Raw genomic sequence first — 26,484 nt, 5'->3', positions numbered from 1 at the left:
TTCATGATAAGGCACGAATACTCAACTGAATTCATCAAGGGGCATTTCCCCTTCGAAACACTTAAAGGATATTCTTTAATAAAAATGATGTGAAAAGTGTAATTCTATGGACATGCCCACGTTACTTATTAACTTTGAACAGAGAACTTCACAGCATATGATATACATATAAGTTTATAACTAGCACCCATATCGTTTGTATTAGATAAATTTATTTGGTTTAGTTTATTAAAGATAAAAGTTGATATCCGGAAAAAATTATGCAGGTACTCAACGTCCTGTTCATTTGAACATTATAAGACATTCTATTAGTATAGTCGTGAAATACGTAATCAACCAATAATGTGGAACCTTCAATGCCAAGCGTCCGATAATGCAACGGTTTGAGAACTCTACATAAAACATGAAAACCGATTGCAAAAATTTATTGTGAGGCTGTAGCAAAATATTTTTATCTGCTCATCCGAAAAAATTAAAATAGATGAAATCCAAAATCAGATTTAGTTTGCAAGCTGGATCTTGGATCTTGCCCAGACGGGAAATCGGATCGAAAAGCTTTTCCTTTGCATATACGTTAGAAGTAATGGACGATGATTGCTTTCTCATCTGCAGTTTGTGGGCTTCTACGGTTCACAGTGCACTCAAGAAATACTTAACCAAAATATTAATCAGGTATTCTGTTGAGAAATTTAACAGCTCATTCAGAGGATTGCACTCCCCACTTGCCATGTTTGCTTGAATTCAAGGCGGAACTCATCGAAAAGAGGCTGGCACGCTCTAGAACCAAAATTAGATTGTAGCGAGCGTATCCAATGGCAGAGTGTGGAGCTTGGATAGATATGATGTCTATTCAGGAAAATTTACGTAACTCTGATTCAACCCTAAGTTGTTCACTGATCTGTTCGCCGGAAAAGTGTTTATGAAGTGGTTAATTGATCAACATATGTCTCTAAAATTGATAGACGAGTAGCTTCCTCCAAACTACAATTTTTATTTTTTAGTGTAGATATATATTTCGGGAGCAACTTACCCCCTTCATCAGTACAAAGCTTCTAGCTAGCTTTGTATTGATGAGGGGCATAAGCTAGCTAGTAGCTTTGTACTGATGAAGGGGGTACGTTGCTCCCGAAATATATATCTACATTGAAAAATAAAAATTGTAGTTTGGAGGAAGCTACTGGTCTATCAATTTTAGGCTAAACTACAAATAACAGACAATATGTAATCTCTTAAATATGTCTCCAATTGATTATTTCAGAACTCTTCCTAAGCAAGGTACCAAGGCCCTATGTTGGAGTCATTTCTTCCAGTTTTCGATTACGCCCAATAAGGTTTATTTAAATTGTTATAAACCGTTATTCTGTTATTTGTACTTAGAATTTTCAAAGAAATTGTTGCCGTTCTTTTTCCTCACCCCCAAAACAGTAAGATAAGGGGTACGCAATACCTCCAGTTACCGAGTAGGAACTTCGAGGACTATGAGGGAGAATCGGCGATAATAAAGCCTCAGGTTTGGAGTTGCTTTGCAAATCAAATCGAACCGTAAACAAGTCGGGAAACCGGAAGCTTGTCGCTTCAGATATAAAAGCTTGCGTTTGCTTTATGTACGCATATTTGAGTGCAGAACTATCCCATTTGTACGTAGCCCGTAATGTATATGCATTTAGCATGTCAGACTACTCACTTTAGTGTGATATTTATACTTAGTACTTTGGGTTTCAGTAAATTTACACAGTAAAAATAATTTTGAGCTACTGTAACTTTGTTAGTAATAGTACGATCAAACTTGGGGGTAACATCTTGCATACTATTATCTATAACACGACTATATTTGGCGAAAAAAATTTTACACACCCGTTTTGCATGAACAACATTGAAAAATGTAACTCAGTGCATGACTGGGCGTTCACAGTTGCCACCTTTTCACCAAATTTCGTGACTATCGGTATAGCTGTTTCTGAGAAAAGTGCGTGTGACAGACAGACAAATAGACAGAGATCTATGCAAATGAAGTGATATGGGAGATCAATTCCTGTTTGAAAAATTCCGGCCTATCGCTTGCTGAACTTAAAACAGAAGTATAATAGTTCTCATTAGCAAGAGAAGAAAGAACACAACCGTTAAAATCAAAATTGGCAAACACACAATTTACTCACAACCATCGCTCAAATACTTGGTAGTAATGATTGACGGAAGGCTCAACTTCAAAAAACATATTGAGTGCGCCGCAACTAAAGGGTTTTTCATCGCTGCAACGATCTCGAGGTTACGTCTTCTACTTTTTAGAGTAGTCAGCTCCGTGTTACTCTATACACCTCCAGTTTGGGCAACTGTTCTGGATAGCAAAGTAAACTGCAGAAAATTAGGAATGGCATATCGGCTAAGTGCACTCCGGGTATGCAGTGCGTATCGGACACCATCAGGAGAAGCAGCGTTTGTACTAGCAGGGATGTTTCGCATAGATAACTTGGCGAATGAAGGTCGGCGACTCTACGAGGTGCGATAGCATACCTGAAGATCCAGAGCATGTAATGTTTCACTGTCTGAGAGTCGCGAGTGATGACCAACGCATAATGACCTCAACCGAGCGATTTATATGGATTGGTTTTGAAGATTGATGTAGGTATGTACTATTTTAGTAGCAGGTGCTAATTAGTCACTTCACTTACATTAGTTTCGTCGATTCCGCACATAATAATTGAATTCAAGCCTGTGGTAGGTATACTCTTGGTAGTATCTATTATTATCATTTCCCTAGAATATGTACGCATGTCGATTGCTCACGCACACCCTAACGACATTGGATATAATCTTTCGGGGCAACCTCCTGCAACAAGCAAAGAGGAGGAGAGCTGAGGAACCTGAAACAATAGGGCATAAAGATAAAACAACCTCGCAAAATATTACCTAAGCGATGGTCTCGTGGTGTCGAGCCGGAGAGAGCGAGGTTGGTTTTAAGCGCTCTAACTACAACGCCCATACGGCTGAGTTGAGGTGAATGTATCTTTCTAAAATTCGTTCACCTCCGCGTAAGAACAAAAAAAAACTCTTAGAATTAAATATAATTGCAATACATTGAATAGTCACGAATATACTGTAAATTCTGATCGCAAACAGTTGCCAAACGATGTGAAAATCATCGCATGACATCACTAGGAATTCGATAAAAATGGTTAAAAAATAAATTGTATGAAATTGGCTTAGTTTCCACGAATAGCACAGTTGAATGTAAGTTTTCTGCTCAAATGATCAGATTTTCAACGGAAGTCTATGCTTGTCGACTTATTTTCCGATTGCAAGTGTGCGACTTTTCCTTCTCAAAAGAAAATTTTTATGTTGAAATTGGAAACACGTGCAGCATTTCGTTAGACAACGTTTCATTCGAATAAATGTATGTATACCTATATAAACTCCTTTCGGGTGCAGGTGGCATTTTATTCAAAACCATTAAAGGCTACTGGAACAACTATTTCTTTTTTTAAATTTCGGTTGATTTTGCGAGTTTTTAATAGCTTTCACCGTCTGTCACAATGTCATCCCTAAAACAAAATTTAGTTCTCGGAATTATTCGCCGTGGGCAAGGATTCGTCACTTGTCTACAATTGGCTGAAATTTTTAGTAAACAATGATTGCTTCACGTATATTTACAGATATATATTGTATTATATTGTGCATACTCCTTAGAGATTATTTCGAAATTATATAAGCGCTTACCCTCTACTTTCTCGAGAGTGTTTTGGCTTGTAGTCATCGCAAGAAACAATCGGCTAAATTAACTAAACCATGTACTTCAAATATCAGTTTAACATAAATCACCCTTACTGAATTTCTATGCCACCCCTTCGACATTCCAAACTAAGAAAATCTTTAACAGTATCAGGAAGTTATTGAGAGACATCGAAAAGGATTTTCTATCCCCGCAAATACTTGCCGATTCTTTCTTCTTATACATGATATTCACATGAAAGGGTTTCGTATTGGATTTGTCGTAGACGGTAAAATCCATTAGTGTTGAAATAATGTTCTCTCAGTTACTTCCTCACTGACTGATGTAATCGACATTTGACAATTGAATTTTCATAATTTAGCTTTACTGCGATTGAATTTTAAGCGACCATGCCCTGCAATTATTATTGAAATCCAAATTTCCAGATAAAATTCAGGTTTAGCAAAAAGCAGTTCACTTTACGTAAACGTAAAATACTTGTCAATATTCATATTAGTTTCTATATATAAAGCTCCGTTTTTCAATTTGGAAAAACGTGCAAAACCCTTATCATCTGGAATTTATTCCTACTATGCCGACTTGCTCTCAATACCCAATGCCATAGTATAGGAGGTTTTAGGGGGTAACTTTTGTTTTTCCAGCTTTTATGTATGTAGAGCATATTGAATTTTAATCAACGTTGATCTCAAACAATTCCTAGGAATCGTTCAAATTGGTAGTATCAAAAGCCGACAACACCAATTTTATAAAGCCGTACATTTAGTTTGTAACTTCGTAGGAATCACAACCTATATACATATCTGCAATATATTTTATGCGTATAATAATTTATGCATTTGATGTTATTGTTATGTGAACATGATCCCGATATGAATTTATTAATTACTCAAATGGCTACTGGTTGTATGTATGTTTGTGCGTTAACGACAACGATCTCTATTTGTGCGTCGGGCTTCCCTGATTACCAAGATTTATGCTGTATCAATGCTCGTCATAAATACATACGGATAAGGTTATAGGGGTGGAATGCGTAGTATTGCAAAGCATGAAACTTCCCTAATTAAAACGTAATTTTAGTTAGTATGAGACTGGCTGGTTAATCCATCAGCACTGAAACGGAAAGCGTTTAATAGAAGGGCACACGTTAGTGCAGTGGAGCGTGCATATATGTATGTACAGATACGCCAACCGTGCTGTATGGCGAAAGGAACGATGATAGAAGCGCATAGAATTCAGGAAATATACTTGTACTGTTTCTTCGTTTACATATGGATGTATACTTATAACAACATTGAAAAAGTAATTAATAAACTTTATATTGTTTAATGGATTTCTTAAAATAACTAGCTTCAGGATATCTTAGAGCAGAAAATGCATAAATGAACTGCCCGCTATCTAGATTGTTCACCTGTATTCCCAAATTTAGGCTTATCGGTTACTGGTATGTTTGGAAATGTTACTCTAAATTTTACATCGAATATTCTTCTTATTATTAATTTTAGTATGAATACACAAAGTGGAAAACTAGACTAAAACGTGTTGTGGTTCTTTTGTTTGACAAAACTCAAGCCAACAGCTTCTATACATATTCCAACTCAACTCGAAATGTAGTTTATTGTTTGATGTAATCATGTCAAATCCTTTACTTCAATTTGGCCTATTGCTTATTGTTGCTACTATTATCTACGCTGAAAGGAAACCCTGGATTTCTAGAATTTTGACTATTCTCAAATTAAAAGATGTGAAAGTGCATTTCTTGTTTATGTATGGATGTACTTTACATAAGTGTAACTTGCTATTACTGGTTTTGTTTAAACAAATATTGAAGTAGCTTATATTTGGGGCCTAGATTTTATATAGAGATATTATTGGAATGTTTTTTTCTTATTTTACCGTTGAATAGATTCTTATATTGATTTTTATATTGATATTTTGGAATGAGAATTAATGCAAATAAGTATTTCTAATTCAAAACAAGAAATACTGAACATCATCCTAACTATTAACTATTTTATAGCTATTCTGTCTGATATACCTTTACTTGCATATGTTAAATTAACTCCATTAGCTCATAAATATTTAAAAATACCCATACTGATATATATCTCCTACTTCATTTTGAAAACTCACACACAGTTTAAAACGTTTCTTAGGCTTCAACAGTCTTCTCATTTATCTTCAATACATACACATATATGGATTTCCTTAAATCCAATTTAGATTCACTAATAACCTCATTTGCTCCTAAACCTTTCGATTAGATGGTATTCACCACATGGTGATATAAAATTGTCTAGAAACTAGAAATTACCCGATTTTTAGGTTGGTAATTGTACCACTGGGGTAATCCTTTGATACTCCCAACGTTTAACATTTGAGTGAAATACGATACACAATTGCATAGTAGAAATTAAAATCAATAGCAATGTAACTCGTTTCGGAAAGTAAAGCAATCATTGTGCATACAGTTGTTACAGGATTTAATATAAACTTTATGTCGCTTGAACTTTTATTAGAATAGGAACAAGTCGAAAAATGAAGAGGAACTGTACTGGGTGACGCTACCAGGAATTGCGCAGTCCGGAGTGCTCATGGAGGAATACGAACCGAAACACTGGAAGCATTTTTAAAATCTCACCGAGAAGCGACTCCGGTTCTTAGGGGGAACATTCACTGGTAATTACCGGCTAAACTCTTAGGATAGGAATATCTACGAAGACTGTCTGCAGATTCTGTGCGGAGAGCGACGAAACCTAGATGCAAGTTCTGGGACAGTGTCCAGTTCTTGAGCATAGTAGATTGAGGCATCTGGGAGAATACTTATTTCCAGATACCAAGTTGAAATACTTGGAAGTAGAGAACATATCAAAATTCCTGCCGGTTATAGGCTTGGTTGACATTCTATAGTTAATAGGTATACTATAACCAGTAAAAGGGCACAATAGATCTTCTAGGACGCAACACAACTTCTTATTATTTATTATTGTTATTCTCAAGGCGACATCGAACTTGATGTCGCTCGAAACATTAACAACACTAAATCCACCTTCGCTGTTTTGTATAAAATCTTAAAATCCAACTATCTCAATATCAAGTTGAGGTTGTTTCGAACCAATGTTCTCTTTCTTTGTCATTCTTTTCCGTATTGGCTCGATAACCGTGGGTCTATTGATCAGAGGTCCACGAATAGGTCACATATTGGAAGAATAACAACTCCATTGCTGGCTACACAAAGCAATTGAACTCATTTTTACCCTAGAGGAACATGGTGCAAAAAAGTGGATGAAAAATACACACTTCTCAGAAGCACAATAGCAGTTGCTGATAACTATAGCGTATAGGTGTGGATAAGGCGCTATGCCTTACATTTGTTTTCAATACTTCTTTGTGTTATCTACATTGCTAGTTCCAAGTCCAGATAAATAAATTTACCTAGTACTACTCTGAGTAAAATATAGATAGATGCTGACAGTATAGTTGGAGTTACACTACTATACTATAACCTCTTCCGGAGGCAGGTCCTGAGACAGTCATCCAAAACGCATTGAAAGTCGTTAAAAAACAGATCAAGCCCGATAATATCATATCTAATTAAAAATATCATACCTCGGAAAAATGCCAGGGCATCCACCTCTATCGTATATCGGCGGACTTCAACACAGACATAGAATATCGAACACTTTTACTGTGTTAATGATATTTTGTTTCCCGGCCGACGAGCCGTGGTGGACAGATAGAGGGAATACCTTGAACAAATTTCAACATTTTTGCAAGTGCTACTGATATTTCAAGCAATTCCACCAGCCAGTACCATAAAAACTGACGAGATAACCCAACGAAAGGAACTGGGAGCCACAGCAGGACCTGGTGATATCGGGGTTGAGTTTACCTGTCGCCTCGTTACCCCCTATTATTCTGGTACAGTGGTATAGCACGCTGTGATCAAGTCGGAAAAGAGGACATCCGCAATCAATATGAGGTTGTACCGATCGTGGAAAAATTGCGCGAGAGGCGTTTTCGATGGTGTGGTCATGTAATCTGCGACGGGAACTCACTAGTTAATATTATCTTGAACATTCAAGACGGTAGTTCCAGAATCTCTCGACTCCACCCGGACGAAGTCTACTACTGAGAAAAGTGTTACCAAACTAGACAAAGTCTAAAATAGAAGGAGATAGTATGCTGAACATTCTAAATTCTCCCATCTTGGGTTTGACATTTTACAAATTTATCGCAAGTACATATCAACACGCTTAACCAAAAAGCCTTATTAAGAATATAATATTCATAATTTAGAAACAGAATCGTCAGATGTAAACATCAAATAAAACTCGTTAGACGTACACACTAAAAGTGTGGAACGTGGAAAATGGAAAACCGCCACTTTTTGCTTCAAACTCGAAACTGAGCTTGAAACAAAAAGTGGCGATTTTTCTACATGACCTGCATGTATGAGGGTAAACCTTATTTTTATTGCCTCATGAAAATTCTATTCAGCTTCCATCCTAATTTCAAATACTCTACCCTATCTACATATTTTTCGGAGGCATTCGCTTTTCACATTGTCTAAAATCATGCCCGTTGACTAACATATTCTGTAGAGAAGGCTGACCCGACCAGTACACATTGAGTGATTCCCTGTAATCCCCACGAACGAACTCATCTCGAGAACGTGTGATAAAGAAAGGATAATATCGGTGTTAAAGGATATTGTCCTAGAGTTATGTTCCTTGATAGAGCATGATTCCCAGTGACCACGCTATAATCAAAGGTAAATATGGCACGCTCGTTGTGGTTTGGCTACTGGTCAAACAACCCACAGTATATCTATTATCTTTTCTCCCCCATTTTTCCATGAGGAAGAACGTAGTGACCTGCCTGCTCTTAGTGAACATTGAAATAATGAAGAAGCTGATAGTCTCTTGTGTATTCTCGCAGGACAGACGGGAAAACAGTGTTAATATTGCTTCAAAGTGTTTAAACTTTGACCATAATTTTGTTATCTTAGGATTTTACGCTTACACAAAGTAGAATAGTTGCATGACCGCTGTGCTGACCACCGAAACCTTCGAAAATTTACTTCATTATAGGGGTTCGCTGAAGTTAAGTAGGTGTAGAGTAAATGGAAAAAAACATGAAGTGAATTCGAACTCCACGGGAGTGATATGTGGTGAGTCGAATTAAAGTTGGATAACAGAAAAAATAAGTGGTATCGAGTTTTAAAATATTATTAACTTTGATAATGAGATACGATAGAAAATCGAAAAATTACATTAGTTTTAAGAGGATTGCTTTGAAGTCCGTGTCAAATTAATTCAAAATACGGTGCACGGGTTATTATTCTGAATGAACAATGTCACTATTTTTTCTTGATAGTTAATTTACGGTTTTTCGGTTACGTACTTAAATTTCAAATATTTTCAAATTTTCTATTATTTAAAATAATTTCATAGTTCGAATGTTCTTCTTTTCTTATCTCTTCGTATGTAACGAATATGTTATTTACTTTTCACGAGATATAATGTTATCTGCTGGTCAAAATTTATCGTTTGGAATATATTGACCTCATAAAACTTAACGAATCGACTGAAATGGAAATCTTCCCTGAGATATCCTTTTCGTTTCTTCTCCTATTTGGTCAAGCGATGGTAATTTTGTGGTGAAAGTCCAGTTCCCCAAATAAAAGTAGATTGAAATTCAATGATGTATTACATACTGGAGAAAAAGTGGACAATGCGTAGAAGATGTACATACATATGTACGTACATCTGATTACTAATTCTACTGCTGATGCAATTTAGGAATAAATATCAGTACACTAATCCTATCAATTGATAAAACAACGTACTACTCAACTTCTCTTTATTTATTAGCAGTTAGATTTGCATAGATTTTGACATTGTCTAGTAGGAGAAAAATTGCACTGTGCAAGGGATGGTATAAGGGATTAGAAACGTAATTTGTATTACAGTTGCCTTCTTGATTCAAACCCTCCACCTTCCTAATATAAACAATAATTTCACATATATGCAGCATGTAAGTACAACGTGAAAAATACCTACCAGCGCGGTTTTCCGAAGCAGAATGTGTAAATATAGTATACAAATTGCGAGGTATTATTTTCTGTTCTGTTCTTTTCACCCTAGCTTGTGAATTTACCCAACTGAATAGACTCCTAAAACATTGTCACTCGAACAAGGCTATCATCGCTACTAAATAAAAAGCAAGGAGGATGTTCCCAAGACACAATATGGACAGTCAACTGGGAGTACATAATCGAAACGTCTTTTTTTATGATAGCGTAAAACGTTCATCTTCCTCCTATCTTTTCTTCTCTAGGCTATTGCATCCAACATTCACTCCTGTGCACAACGTTCAATTCGCTATTTTTTCTATTCCATAGAATCTCCACCTATGCCTATAAATAAATATAATAAAAGAAGCTAGGCAATTTGATTTTCGATTACGATCACAGGCCGAAGCCCTTCTGGTGCATAGTTAAAGTGGAATTCTGAAGGAGTAGTTCACATTGGATTAGAAATTGCATAAAAAGAAAATGATTTTTTTCTGTAAATTAGTAATTGATACAGGTTTGCTTAGGTATCAAACTTTTCATTCGATATTTTAAAGTTGAAATTAACTTTACTTGATAATGTGAATTACTATAATGACTAATGTAGATATTTGCTTACAGGTAACATTGTTAAATACTCTGCTACTCTCCGCTATCCATAGGTGTAATCATTTGGGAGGATAGATAGATTGGCCCCCATCAAAGAGACTTCACTTAGGAAAATCAATAATCGATCAGATATTCTCCCTGTAGTAATCGATAGAAGAAGCTTCAAAGATGCAATACTTTTTCAGAACATCCCAGGCAGTCTATGATAGCATAGTCCATGAGGATGTAATATACCGGCGAAATTGATTAGATTGGCTAGGCTGACCATGATCAATGTACTAGAGCAGATCTAAGCGAATCGCAGACCGCAACATTCAACGTCTCCAATAGGCTGCGAGAGGGAGACGCATCATAGTGTGTTCTCTTTAACGCGGCATTTAAAAAAGTAATCTGAAACTCAGTTTATTATGTTTTTTATGTATTTGAATTGCTGATAATATCTTTTTTTTTTTATTTTTCCGAGTTGCCACAATCTCGGCAGATGCTGGATTTTGCCTAACACTAGCACTAAGTGGCAAATATTTAAGCTCGGACAATCTTACCTACTTAAAAATAAATATATGGGACTCTGGTTCCAGCTGTGGACAGTGGTAAGTTAATGGAAAAATCCATCGAGAACTTCCCACAACATCGAGCACGTTTTCAGGCTATACGATAGTGTGAACCAGCCGGTGAGAGGGTTCCAAGACATCAAGGGAAGTCGTTAGGGATTTAGGTCCAATACATGTAGCTGAAAATATTGTGGAGACTACAATCCCCCTCTAGAAATCTAAAATTTCTTTGATTTCCCAAGCCAATGGCTCATAGTTCAACTTCTTGCCCACGTAATTCCGTTTAATGTTGCTATTATGGGGGATAGCGAAATCAATAATATACGCGTAGTGAACCGTCTTGTCAACTAACAGTATATCAGGCATGCTGTGTGGCATATGGCGATCAACTAGAAATTTTCGGTTCCAATACATGCTGTAGTCAGAACTATCGAGTACTGCCTCCGGTTCACATCGCTAAACCCGGCATGCTTCCTTCCTTTGTCCACGGCAATATTTCCAATGCCTATATCAGCGAAAGACTAGCGCTTGTTTTATACTTCCGCTAGAGATGCGATTTCAGCACCAGCTTTATTCCAAGCAGGAACTTTGACAGCAGATCACCCCTCAGATTACCAACGCGAGCATACGTTCCTTGTAGAATTCATAGGTATTTGTAGAGGTCTGTTCGGCCACAACATGCATGCGGGCAAAAATTCCCTGTCCGGCATGCAGATCGTGGTAAGCTTTTCGTACGGCTTGGATTAGACACTTAGCTAAACCATCCGAATATCACGGCTAAAATTGTCTACTATTCGGTATGCATGCATGCAACTTGAAGTCATCAATGTACATCAACTGTGTCAGCTCGCACTTAGCCGTAAGCCATATTTTATTGCAAAACCATGCCCTCTAGCATCATTCAGTAACCATGAAAAGAAGTTTAGTGACACACAGAAGCAAAGAGGACTCAACGAATACCCCTGGAAGATACCTTATCGTATACGGATGAGTTCTTAGGTATTGGTACCTTGTCTTATAACTACCGAATCTATAATGAGTTGTTCTTTACAACCCTTGATCCGAATACAATGGGTCACCACGGTCTGAGTGCTCAGAGGCTATGCTTCCCCCTCACCATAAACACCTCTCGGTCCAACTCGGCAGCTCTTCTGCTTCTCAGACAGAATGCTGTTGGTCTCGAGGTGCACATTGATCTAGTGGAACGTTATGCATTTGTAGAGGGCTGGAAAACAAGTAATCGGTCCGGTATCTGCGGAGCCCTACACCTAACTTTTTTAGAGATAAGGTACGTAATCCCCGCAGGCAGAAAGCGAGGAAATTCCTTCAGCCGACTAATGATCTGATTTATGCTATGTGCCACCGGACCATGTATACGGATCAACTTTTTGTATCAGAAATTCTGCAATCAACCCAGACCATGGCCACTCCAGTTCTTCGAGCTGTTTATGTTCATTGGGGATATAACATTTCCGGTAAACCCTCTGCATTTTACTCTTCATCCACCTGCTGATTTGAGTTAGCCTATCAATGCCCTACCTTAGTGAGTCCCGCCGACGTTTCAGATGAATTTTCCATGGTGGATCGGTCACTCAAACCAATAATGCGAATACGAATCTTCTGACCGTGCAATCTGATAGCAACAATTGCACAACAATACACAAGTAATTGTAGTTGCAGCAGCGACATCTCTTCATTGGTTTGAGATAGAATTCTCAGAGTTGTTGGAGATGCATAGAGCTTGGAAATACCTGGCCTGGTTTGCTAGATTTGCATTTTATACCTAATTGCCAAGAGTGGTGATAGCTTCTTTTCCCTGCGGTGGGCTCATATTTCACTCAGATTCAGAACTATTTAGAGTCTAAATTGAATTCGAAAATGTGTGCTCCCGCAGATCAGACATGAAATCTTTATTTAGAATAACATTCTGATTCATAATGAAATGCAGTTAAATATGTAGATGAAATTAATTTCATAGCTGTGGCAAAATCTCACAATAATGTTATATTCTGGGGGTTATATAAGTCGGGAATGGTAGCAGGAGAAGGTAGCGTCTTTTCTTAACCAAATCTCATTAGTATACTATTTTCAACATTTTTTATTGAATTACCTTGGCTTAATATTCAACTGAAGTTTTCAACAGTGCAATATATGTACAATAATTTTATAATACATTACGTGAGCAACTATTAATGCAATGAATCACCTTGTTATTTTTTTGCGAATTTATCTAGTTAATATAAATCACCGCAGTATGATTCCTCCACAACCATGCAAATGCTTCTTCATTAAGTCCACCCTTCCTCTGAATTCTCATATTCTAAACACAATCCAGACTGCTGCCAGTTTTATTTTATTCTTTTTCATTGGGATATCAACCCACTTGGAATAAATAAGACTGATAGTAGACTCATTGGAATGACAAGATCAATTTATTCTATTGGTCATTTCGGAAGTTATGTCCCGCGCGTAAAAAACAGAAAAAAAGAGAAGAAGAGAATAATAGTGTATTCCATGGGGTTTCGGAAGGATGGGACACCGATAAAAAGGTATAAAGATTTATATAGGGTAAAGGAGGATAAAATTCGATTTAGAACATCTCTTACTTTTCATTAAAATTAATTCCTTTCTTAAAGTTTATGTATTGGCCGACTTTTTTCCCGCATGTTGTTCATGAAACATATGATTAGCTTCATTCAAGTATGGGGTCAACTTAAAACACACCGGAAAAAATCCTCAACAAAAAATCAATATTGGGATAAAAGTATATACAAAAGCCAACCATGCTCTAATAGTGGCATTTCCCCTATATTCTATTGATAGTCCTAAAATCAAATAGAGTCAATTGCACAAATTACGTTCAGAACTCAGAAACATCCTTGAAGGGATAAAGGGAAACGACAGTAGTGTATATATTAAAACCCATCATCGTTACACTACTTCGATGCAGACAGTCTATATATGATTGGATTTAAAGATTCGTGCAATCGATTAGGGTTCTTGCAGAAAATAGAACATAAATCCTTATGGGTGTTTTCTTCGATTATTGGCTGTTTTGAATTAGCATAGTCTGTTGGCTATCGTTGAAAAACTGAAATGTACAAATTATGTATGGTATAAACGTTCAACGAGCATTTTAAATTGTATAAACAAGAGTTATCATTAAAGTTGTTCGTCTCTGCGGAGACAAACTACAAAACCCTATTTAAACAGAGTGAAAGACGTTGATTTTCTGACATTTTTCTTTTCTTCAGTGTCCAAGTATTGGATACAAATTGCCGGCGAATTATACTGAATGTCCAGTCCACTAGATGTTCTGATATCCTAAAATTGTGTGTGAAATAAAAGAGATTCCCCGTTCAAGATATTTTCGAACCACTTTACCCGTAGGACATGTTCAGATTAGTACAATGCTTCAAGACTATGATAAGGGGAATGGGGTGTCAATAAAAAGGGAAGAATTTATATACTTTGTGACATTTTCGTTTCGATGAGATGTAGCTGGGGGTTGATGGGCTCTTGAGGAACGTGTACTGTCTTTATTATCTTCACACTAGGTAACCGCCGCCTTCTTGTATTTAAGAATGGACGCTGAAAGATTTTTTAGTATTCCATGCTCGTATGATTGCTTGTGATTGAATCTATCCACGATAACTTGCTATAGGTTTTCATGTATTTTGTGTGTCAATGGCTGCAGGGTAATTGACAATGTTGAATGGAGGAAAATGTCGTCTTGACATAAATAATATCAATTTTACCCAAGGATTCACTTCCTATTTTTTATCCTTTAAATAGCAAGTTTGTTCTTATTAACACATTTATAAATGAAGCAGTAGTTTTATTCCCTATCTTTCTTCCCTTCATTGAGGAATATGTATCACTCAAGGGAAATGTTATTTCAGAGCAGCTTAACTGCCTATTGATTTTACAAAACATGATATTATGGGTCTGAAAGCATTTCAACTCTTGTAGAAGTGTTGACTCATTAAATAGCTCATTAGCTGCCAACAAATACATAATGAGAATTTATTAGGGGAGACGATGAAGTGCTAATATATTTGATGTAAAACTTTTCGTTATTCAAAAGAAAGGTTCTGCATAAACTGCAGAGATAACTTTTTCTTAGCGTAAAGGTTGGTTCAACCCTCAACTATTTCAAGCAGCAGGAAAAAACAAATTATAAGGATATTTAGGATAATCAAGTTCTTCTCTTCTCCATAAAGGATGCAAGGTTTAAGTTGTATGAATAAATTCCAAGGACAGTAAAAATACGGAGGATACTTGGGAAGAAAGTTTTACAAATTATTTCTAAAATGGCGTTTTCGCTTAACAAAATGTAAATTTTCTTTTCTTTTCTTCTAACGAAAAGTGAAGAAGTCTAGAAAAGATGTAGTTACTCAGTGCGATGTAAGGTTACAAGCCTGAACAAGTGCTTCGGGTGAAAAAAAAATCTTCAAATATATGTTAAACCAGTGTGTGATGTTTTTGGAGAAACCTTTCTGTTTAGAGGAAAGTATAGGTTAGCTGTTATATTTAAAGTTAAAGTCGTATATATACCAAGCAAATGATGTTGCTAAAGGATTTTCATTTATAGGGAGATATCTATTTTTCCGATTTGCATCTTCTTATAGAATATTGTTATCCTTATAGAACATTAGGTAAGGAAATCACGCTTGGGTATTTTATTTCTTTTGATCGTCTGGCTGGCAATCAATGTAATATTCCCATTCATAATGCACAAAACATCACTCAGGGGAGGTAGCCGGGCAACTCAAATGTTGCAACGCAAGCACTTTTTGTTTGTAATAATTTTGCTTTATTTTGTACAGGTATTGCAAAAACGTTTCGATAATTTGCATTACTTGCTAATGAGCGGTCATTAACCCATTTCATGTGCTAATATTTCCTTTTAACCTAAGATTCGAATTTTCTTTAAAAGCTTATTTTATGAAGTAATTCTATACGTATCCAATACAAAAATGTTTTGATTTTGATGGCTTTCCTAAGTATTTTTTGAATGTCAGCAAAATCTACTATTTCCATAAAATACATTGAATGCAATAGAGTATATTCGCATTTAGCAGTAGCAAGAATACTGAAAAAAGAGAAACTACTATCATGCAATAGATTAAGTAAAAAATAGTAGTTGAGATAGATGATATTTAAAGCTTCTACGCCAATACTACAGTTCCTTTTTTATTTGGTGTTGTCATGGAGAGTGATATAGAGTATTTAATTGGATGTCAGACATTTATATATAACAATTGTAACAATTAAATGGAATTCTGCTAGTGCTCGGCACTTGCCACTTCGTGGTTAAGATATCCAATTTCACTAAACTTCCTCAATTCATTTATGTTTTCAACATGCCTTGATAAGGATATATTAAAATATGATATGAAGCTTAGTAAAAAAAGTCGCTTGGGTATTACTTTTGTAAACAAACAATTTCTAAGATAAATTCATAGTATTGACTACCGTATTGGATGCTTACCCAAATAAACAAAGACTTCTTCTTAACCTTTGTCACACCCATTCGGCATTTGATATATTCCTCCCGGCAACGGATTTTTAAAGAACATCGAGTTAATTGTGGGTTTATGTCATTAGTTCGCAAGCGTTTAAATACATGCCAAATCTTTCTATAATGTTTTCAGATTTTCAGGATCAGGATCGATCGTTCTTTCAAGTCCAATTGTAAAGATCTTTCCGTGGACCATTTTTTCAGTAATGTTCCAGATCCTGAGCTGGAGAACTGGAGAATTTAATTTCCTGCTGGATGCATAACTTCCATGGGGGTATATCTCCACTTTCAATCTTCAACTCGATAAAGATTACTATACTAAACAACCAGCTCGTTCAAAAGTCCACTTCCACGCACTCGATTCCTCCGCCAAAGCATCGGAATCGTTGATTCAAGTGGCTTATTTTGTTATCTTCCCGTTTCGAAATTGTATACAAAAATGCTGCGGAGGTTATTTATCACATTTTAATTATGCAATTTATACCATCGTTAGCTCTAGTCTAATGTTAATGTTTTTGTTATTGTTCTTGCGGCTTCTTGGTACCTATTTCACAATCTGTTTATGCTTAATACAAATGCAGTCATTTTTTCCGTTTTCTTTAAGCTATGACTCCAACGCTAACTTCTTCTGGAAAGCTACTTCACTACCGCTGCTTGCATTACATGCATATAAAGAATATTGGGAAATCGTATTGCTGTTAGCAGCTGAAATGTCAACCATGGAGTCTTTTCGCAAAAGTAGATAAAATGAATTTAAGAATTTGAAAATTAAATTGTTCAAATCGAAATTTTTTAGAATGCAGAATATAGTGATGTGAAAATGAAAGGATTTGATGAACCATTAAGATCAACTGGGAAATTACACCGTTTTAGAGTTAAGGATCATTAGAAATACATTTTAAAATTTCAGAGAACAGTTATGAAATTACACCGAAAATCTGAAGAAATGAAGCCAGAAGATAAACAATTTTTGCAAATGCAATGATTTTCTACTTCATTTTACTCTGCCTATAATGGAACTTCTAACTAGAAACTCAAGCCATTATCTTACTATTCGTAATCAATATGCCAAGTATTCCTGATTGGCAAAGGCTGGGATGTGGAGCAGTTAATATTGCAAGTCATGTGGTTTTGCTTCATAACATAAAAATTAAAAAAAAAAATTTAATAATTCACTTACATAAGTTTTGGTTGTAGGCCGATTGCATACTTATAATTGAATTCAAGCCTAAGGTAGGCGGACTTTCAGTGGCATTTATTTTTACTATTTTCTTAACATAAATTATGCTCGTAGATTGATTTTTCACGCACAGGATATAATCTTCTGGCTGCGCGCGGATAATCGATCTACGAACATATTTTATGTTAAGAAAATAATAAAAGTAAATACCACTTAAAATGTACTTCCCTCTACCTACCATATCTCGATCTGATATGCTTTGCGGCAACATCTAGCTCCATAGGAACTCGTTCATTGGGTTTTAAAAACCGATTCGTGTCTCTATTGGTATTCATAAAAAAAGCGTCCTCTCACCAATCTTCTTCGTTCTTCTTGTGGACCCTGTCATACAGGGCATCCAACGTCCACCTCTATGTTAGTCTGTGCATCGAAGTCAATGGCAAACGACCAAAAAATCGACCAAAACAATATTGGCTTCATCACCAGATCAGTTTTATGATCGAACAAAGTTATGCAACCGACAAGACGAAAGGGACAAAGGCTGCAGAAAAACAAGGCAGATCTTCAGGAAGCATAGCAAAAGAAAATGGAATACAATTTCAATCGAGGGGGCTCGTTCACATGTTCCATTTGTGCCATTTCTATCCATCCTTGACGGTATGTTCGTATATGTAGTATTAGATTCACTTATTTTTAGAGTTATCACTCTAAACGGCTTTTCCGTTTCAGATGAGTTACAATTTATTTATTAATTGATGGGCATTTCATTTTCCGCGCTACAACCTGTCTCCTCCTTCCTAATTTTGTTGATTCAATATGTACACCGAGATTATAGTAAGTTTTTTTGTGAATATATCATGCAAACTATCATTCTGCTCTGAATCGTTGTTTGCCATATCAACTTCAGATTTGGTTCGAAATCTGGCATATTTTAAATGAGTATTTTACCCTCTTTAGTGAAGGCAATAATACAAATTAATTCAAAAGTTTATAGCAGATAAACGAAGGTTTGTTTTAGTCTACTTATAAAATATATATTATGCCAGATACATGTTGCCCGCTATTTGATACACATTATTGAAGGAGATAATGGTTGAACACAAATAAGCCACACAAACGAAGCAACCAAAGGGTGTGGTTAGGGATCACACGCAGCTGAATCTTTACGAAACAACTCAAGCGAAATCTTCGTTGTATGACAAGTGGCATCATGTTGCTGGAAGATTCCTTAACTCTAATATTATAAATATTTCCAATATATCCGTGTATCGCTCTGCCTTGATAGTGGCTTCAAAAAAGTAAGGATCAACGATCCCTTCCTCTCTCCCGCCCATATTAGTACGGGGTGCAGACCTTGACGCTGCTCCCCGCTTACTAACTTCTGTATTCTGCAGATGTTGCCTAATTAAAATTTTATACGAGTGAGACTTTCTTTAATGCTTTACATAAAACGAAACCTTACTAAAATCGGTTTGCTGTCTATCCGTCTGTTCGCCTCTCTATCTGTTTGTCTGTTTCTTCTTTCGGAAAGTAGGAATTTTTGAAAGATACTGGCACATACGGTACCCGCATTCAGTAAAACTACACCCTAACTCCTGTACTTTTCCCCGCGGGACATACGCAAAGTATTATGACCCGGCGTAACATAGCTTTAGGTACTCCTCCCTTCACCTATTGATTGTGTTTGCATCCGCATCCGCTCTCCGGTCCTCCCGTGCTTTCTAATGTCTCCCCTAGATTCTTCTTTCCTCCGTGAATCTAGCTCAATGGGAGAATTCATGATTCGCATCCTTTGGGATACTGTGTATCTTCCTTTCTGTTTGCCCCTCTGTCTGCCATCCGCGGTTTGTTCGCGAACGGTTATTCTAATTGATACGAAATTTTGAGCGGATGTTGTGACTGTATTCCCCATGCATGCTTTGAATGGCATCAGGTTTTGTTGAGTTTGAGAGGGGTGTTCATATATGCCAAAGGAAGGTGTGAAATTTTTTTCGCTCTGAATGCTCCAGAAACCGAGCTTCTGGTTTTCGACTTATTTAATAGTTTTCCTGAAAGAGGTTATGGGATTATCTAATGCAGCGCATTGCTTAATCCCGATGGCCTTAAACTTTTCAGGAGAACTTTTCGCACAACCTCCTTATTCTGTGGTGTTACTACTATTCGTTCAGTAGCGTGAGTTCTTTTCCCCACCGGATACAGTTTTTCTAAAATAGGCTCCCCGCCTTACTTTCACTAATGTCGGAAATCACTTTTATGGTGCAATTTAATAAAACCCACACCCACACCGTTTTTGAAAAAAAAACTGCGTGTTTGAAATTATCAGCATTTTAAATTTTACCCAAATCCAAACAGCTTGAATATCCCGGGCCATGTTGTGTGAGGTCACAACTCGAACCAAGAAACTTCAGTAACCCGGCAACTGGCAGTTGCTCATAAAAATACAAAACTGTCAAAATTAATTTCCCGCGTGAAATGCCAAGGAGGACGATGAAATATTGTTTCCTGCCTTGCTGCACAAAAAAAAACCTCAACAAGTTTTTTGTCTGTTCCGAAAGAAATTTTCGAAAGAAGTGGATCGCCATCGTCCGACGGAATCCAGTTTTTGGAGTCAGGTTAAAATTGTGAGGATAATTTCAATAAGAGTTAACATTTTTTAAATTTTAACTCCAATCTCAATTGATAATATACAATTGCGTTACAACTTCGTGTCACTATTATTCAAATTCAAATCAAGTCACAAGAGAAAAGATACCGCAGAATATTTTACATGTCCAAGGTTCGAATGCCGCTTCCTATTAAAAACTGATGATTGAGAATACATCTCAAATCAGAAACGCACGGTGCGGTGAACTCCACTTTTCTATGATAATCGTAACGTACATTGGAAGGTCCATTTTTCCTACTCTGTTTCTCTTTTTCTTGCCTGCATATGATGGATTTAAAATGTATCAGGTTTCCCTGGCTAGCTGGCTTATAGGCAATAAACAATCGTCTTTCCATATCAAACAAAGTAACAATTCGATTTGATAAACTTTCCTATTTATTTGCATTATACATTTTCCATACTCGTTTTAACATAGTACTTTTTCGTTAATTACATATTTACAAACCTCTGGAAGCGTTATCCTGATTTAACTTTACCATTCTTTGATATATCTTCACGCATATATGTATATACATCCAAATCAGTTTAATCATTAACTTTCCTCACTTTACTCTTTTGTTCTGTAATTTTTATGGTAAGTATAAGTTCAAATGATATTAGTTAAAGTTCTGCGCTTTGTACAAATTTATTTTAGCTAGTTTCTTTGAAACTAACGTCTGGTTATATTTAACACAACCTTTCCTCGAGAAACATACAGGAGAGTAGATCTTATCCATACTTAACATAAAATCGTACATTACATGCATATATACAGTCTTGAATCTACAGATTTTTTTATAAATTAAATATTATGAAAATATTATGAATTCAACTTTCTCCAAGATTTTAAGAAATATATTTTCCAAGATTATTGAATGAAAATGAAAATATTGTAAATGCCTCGAATGCATACAGTAATAATCATGTATATATGTTTATACGGAACTGATTAAAAAGCAATAAATTTTTTAATATAATAGATATTCGTTTACCACGTCTTTGAGCTTTCCTTATTATTGATTAAAATAGATAAAAACAACAGTTCATATGAGTTCAGAATGCTTCTCCCTTTTTTTCAATTTCAATAGAGTACAAACGGTATTAGTAAAGGCTATTCAATTGATTTATCAGTTGCGTAAGCATTTAAATGTAGGGATTGTGGCCAGACAAGATACGATAAATAAACCGGTATTTGACAATCCTCAAAAGTTCACAACAGCAGGTCTTTTATACTGTGGATTTTTAACAAGATAACCAAATCTTTTATGATCCTTGGCAAGCTCGTTTTCCAGATCCAAAAAAGTTACAATCGCAAACAAGACATGAGTGCGGATTATGTTGAAATGAAATCCGTCTTATGTTCAGATCGAAACTAGGCCAAAGTGAATTTTTGTTGAGGATGCAGGGAGCCCTGATGACGAACTGGACCGCTTGGGAAGCAACTTACTTCCTCTCTTGTGGTCCACGGGCCCCTCTTTTGGGTTAAACATCCAAATTTTTTAAAAAAGTTAACTGACGGTTTCACTTCTACCTAGTTTAGGTCTGAACGCACCGCGGATTTCGCTTCGGTATAATTCGCACTCATGTCGTGTTTGTGATTATAGTTATATAAATGAAGCGATTACCACTTATCGCCACTTTCGGTCACACTGCTCCCAAGGCAAAAGTAAGGCATTTTTGTGAAAAACTTGGGTGTTTAACCAAAAAGAGGGAGGAAATAAGTTGCTTCGCAAGTGGTCCGGTCCGTCATCAAGTAGATGGGGACTCAGGACTCCCTGCATCATCAACAAAACATTTTTGAAATGTTTTATATATTTCGGCCTTCCCATGCATAACTCTAAACAAATTATCCTCGGATCCAAAACACGTCCCAATATATTTTATAAAATTAGAGGAGAGCTCTAAAAAGAGCGAAGAAGAGAAATAATTTGTTCGCAAGAGACGGGACTCCTTGAACAAGAGATTAGATTTTCGTCTGTTACTTGTAGTCTAGCCTAAAATTAATAAACAAGGGGTAGCTTCCTCCAAACTACAATTTTTTTTTCGAGGAAACTACCCCTTGTCTGTTAATCCTTGAACAAATTTTTTTGATGATATATTTAAGAATCTTTATTGAAATGAAAGACCCAAATCTTAGTCAGCATCAAGAAGGCAGCATTGAGAGTTTTCCCCAGTAGTTGACTTTTCGTGGATAACATATTATAATAATAAAATATAGTGCAATGTGGAAATGATACTAGTGTATGAATCGGTATAACTTAAAAGGTCGTAATTTAAATCAGAGAAATCAATAACTACGAAAATATGTAGTAAATGCATTAAAAATATCTAAGTCATTGTTTTCAGCGTGCCTTTGAACTAATTTTTATATACTTTTTTTTAAATACATTGAAATGAGACCATTGGTAGTATTTTCTGGAAATGCGATTTTAAATGAAATTGATACATTAGTTGGGTTTGTTGACAATCGCACCTGAAAACAAGGACAGACATAGCAGAGAGCGTATGTTGTATAAAGTACATCAGATATTAATCAAACTTTATTCCTCAGTGTAAACACAAACAAACTTTTCAGACTTTGAGCGCACTTTTACTTTCTAAGTAATTGTAGCGATACATTCTTGCTGGCACGTTTGAGTCGCTAATTTAATCTTTAATATAATGTTCCATTGAAAGAAGCAGACTTTCCATGCTAATTTGCCCAGGGTGATGATAATGCAGATTGAAATAAAAAATAAAACAACTTACTTCACAGTTTTATTTATTAAAATTAAAAGAAGTCTCATAAACAATTCTATAAAAAATATAGTCTGTATTGTAACTTTTCTTCACATTAAAAATTATAATAAACATTACTAGTAACAACAAGAATAGTAACATAGTATATTATGAAACCTAGATTATTCGTTTTAGGTGGATATGATTTGGTAAATTAAAATTTCCCACTTTGTGCTTTATTCGGTCCTAACTGAACTCTTTTGAACTTTCTTACAATCAATTTCAAATTAAATAATACTTTGTGTCACTAAACTTCAACAAGCTGAGTAATTGAACTGATAATTGATAACACAATAAAAAAGAAAGATTCTTACTCTAGATTAAACTGAACTTTACTGAGAATATAAATATGTATATGTATTTGAATGAACCAGGGTTCATATACAAATAGTGAAGATGAAACTCAGGAAATGGTTGTTACGTGCAACTATTTTCTCCTGGAAAGTTGAACTCAACGCGCGTGCGAATTTTATTTTGGTTTGAAACCATCATAAACATTCTATATAGTTATTTTTTCCCTCCCTTCTACTATCTCATCTCATTTACACATTGTTGCAATGCACTTAAAAATAACCAATGGATGGCTTTTTGATCTTCTCCACATTTCAACTTAAGTTTTCTTGAAATTACAGTTTACAGATTTACAATGTAGAGTTCTACTTCCCATTTTTCTTACGACAAATTATTTCTCTCAGTACTTTTTATTTGGGAGAAGATCGGAAAACCGCATTTTAAAATTATGGAAAATCTACATTTCGAATATATTAGATTCCATTACTATTACTTATAATATACCAACAGAATATTACCATTTTGTTTCTAATCTGCCCCCTGCCTGGGATATTTTAATACCGTCCCCATTGATTTTGAGGCCCTATCTGCCGTCAAAGTAAGAACTCAGGTGAACTATGTCCGTCCGAATGCAAGTCTTTTGTCTGACCAACATTTTGTGCCGCTGCTCTTAGCTGAAGACGCTGCACTAACTGGTCTCGTTCCTGAAGCACACGATTTAATTTCATTTTCGTTTGTTGTAAATCGTATTGTAATTGTCTGTTCATTTTTTCAAGATCCTGTCGTTGTTGTAGACGTTTCGAGCGGCAATTTTGGGCATACCCTCGATTTTTAAGTGTTCTGCGTTTTTGTTTTAGCCGGACAACCTCTTCGCGCGGACAACCGTGCAAGCGTTTGTTGAGCTCCCGAACTGATAGTGTTGTAAGAAGCTCATCATTAATTACATCTTCGCTACCCATACTACTCGAATTACTATACTGACCGGAGGAAGTCCTGGGCGAGGCCATTGAAGATCTAGTTGAACTAACAGACATTGGGCGGCTAGCCGTTTGAGGATTATTGTGATACGAGGAATGCATATTCAAGGGTGATAGATGCTCAAGTTGGTTGAAGTGGTGAGGTTGCAGGCTTACGTGAGTATGGCCATTAGGAACATTAGCAGAATGTATATAGTCACGACGTTCCCATTCAACGTCTTGAATAGAACAGTTCAGCGGCCGGAGATCTAATGGCTGAGGGTCTGTTCGTATAGACTGTGGCAGCCACATCATTTCTTCAACAAGTCCAGTTCCGGGTTGACGGTGTGGATGCACATACGGGTTTGTATAGCCTTGGGGATTACATGAACTTGGGGATCCGATGACAGGAGGAGTTTCAGGCGGGGTTGATGGAACTCCAGTTACAGGAGCGCTTACTAGCACCGCTTGTCCAGCCATTGGCCCATGTGTATACATCTCTGAAGATGGAGAAAGCGGTTGGAGCACTGACTTACAATGTCGCTCGTCATGATGCCAAGCTGACGATGAGGGATGCTGAGGTACTGTATAGGTCCGCATTCGTACAGGGACTTCTTCCTCTTCTTGAACTATATTCCACGTGATTTTTGCAGTTGGTGGGCTTTGCTCCTCCTGTTTCACTCCGACTGCAGCAGAAGCAGCAGAAGCAGCTGCTGCGCTACCATCCAAATGGTCTAGAACAAATTCTTGAACATATTCATCTGCAAACTGCGGATCCTCCATTTTTCTTTAAAAACTAAAACTTCATACAGTAGGCTAATTAATGTCTACAAGAGTATTGTTTACAAGCCATTAATATCGTCCGTGTTTTAAATAGTAACCAACATGTGATTTACATATTCCGATTTTTTTTATTTGCATGGGTCAATTTTCATTTCATTTCATTTTAGCAGACACTCACTATTTTTAATATTTTTTTCACTGATTGCTACTTGTATCCACTTTCATTTTCACGTTCCTGATAATTTTCCACTTATCCCAAGGTTTAATATTTTAAATTCCACGTTTATAGCAAAACATTTAATTAATTAACTAACTTTAGCATTATCATTGTAAAGAATTTAGGATTTTGACTCTTTTTCAATAGTTTCATTGAACTTAAGGATCATCCGCTTTTCAAGCTTTTCACGTTCCCCAATTCACTAGAGGGTAAGGGCTCACTAGTTTCCGATCACTCCGCGGTACTGATGCTATCGCTAAATTACTACTTCAAATTCAGATACTAATTACTAGTGCTTTTCTGGAAAAGTGGTTTCAAGTAACTTTTTACACCTTTTCACTATTCACAATCCATGAACTTTATTTTCAGCTCGTATCCTGTTTTTTTCTGGTTCCGATATCCACCCGATGGTTAGGAATTTGTTTTCCACGCGCGATTCCGATTTCGGAGATAGAGTAGCACCAAATACCTCACGCGACGATGTGCCACACCGTTTTGGTCGCAATTTGTTCTGATATGCTCCATTCATTCCCATCAACACCCCAACACCCATTAGGAGAGGACGCCCAGGGTATAGGTGTATTTCACTGTGGTGTGTCCAATAGTACAATATATAGATTACTCTAGGTGGCAGGCATCATATTATAAAGGCAGCCACTTTGGCGGGCATAGCTCATGCATAAACGACTGTGTCGATAAATAGTAACCTGCATACTGTGTACTAAAATGTGAATGGCGATATACTCAGTATATTCTAGTGTAAGAATATACATATGTTAAATCTTCATTCGGCCACATAGATGTACTCTTTACGCTACTGGGTGGCTTTTTGGGGTGACTGGGCGTTCCTTGCTGCCTTGAGTTATAGAGCAAAAAATATGAATGGAACAGGGACTAATGCAACTCCGCCTTCAGGTTGTGAGGTTGTAGACGTGACACTGTAAACTCCCCAATAAAATGTCTGGTTGTATAGGAATCCTGTTTGAACGAAATCCAATGACTGTTGAAATGGAATGCGCATGCACCAGAATTTCGAAAGGTATTTGAGGATAAATACAGCGGCTTTGTAGCTAGGAATCAGAATGTTTAGTAGTGTGTCTCTGAGAACTGTACACTATCTATTCAGACAAATCGAGAGGCAATTTAATATT

The 26,484-nt window shown here is 36.4% G+C and overlaps 1 protein-coding gene across 2 annotated transcripts; it reads right to left on the bottom strand.

Moving 5' to 3' along the window:
• Positions 1-22,533: 22,533 nt before the first annotated feature.
• On the bottom strand, positions 22,534-25,839 carry LOC119653196 (transcription factor MafB). Of its 2 annotated transcripts, XM_038057756.1 has the most exons (2): positions 24,360-25,839; positions 22,534-24,287 (listed from the first exon to the last, which is right to left on the bottom strand). In XM_038057756.1, the coding sequence occupies exons 1-2, from the start codon at positions 25,114-25,116 to the stop codon at positions 23,971-23,973; spliced, it is 1,074 nt and encodes a 357-aa protein (XP_037913684.1). In that variant the 5' UTR covers positions 25,117-25,839; the 3' UTR covers positions 22,534-23,970. The 2 variants fall into 2 exon arrangements, with proteins under 2 accessions (XP_037913684.1, XP_037913683.1); XM_038057755.1 differs by having other exon boundaries at positions 22,534-25,839.
• Positions 25,840-26,484: the final 645 nt, after the last annotated feature.

The sequence above is a fragment of the Hermetia illucens genome, chromosome 3, assembly GCF_905115235.1.
Source record: "Hermetia illucens chromosome 3, iHerIll2.2.curated.20191125, whole genome shotgun sequence".
NCBI lineage: Eukaryota > Metazoa > Arthropoda > Insecta > Diptera > Stratiomyidae > Hermetia > Hermetia illucens.
The sequence above is the reverse complement of the archived record's forward strand: the minus strand, read 5'-3'. Positions and strand labels throughout refer to the sequence as shown.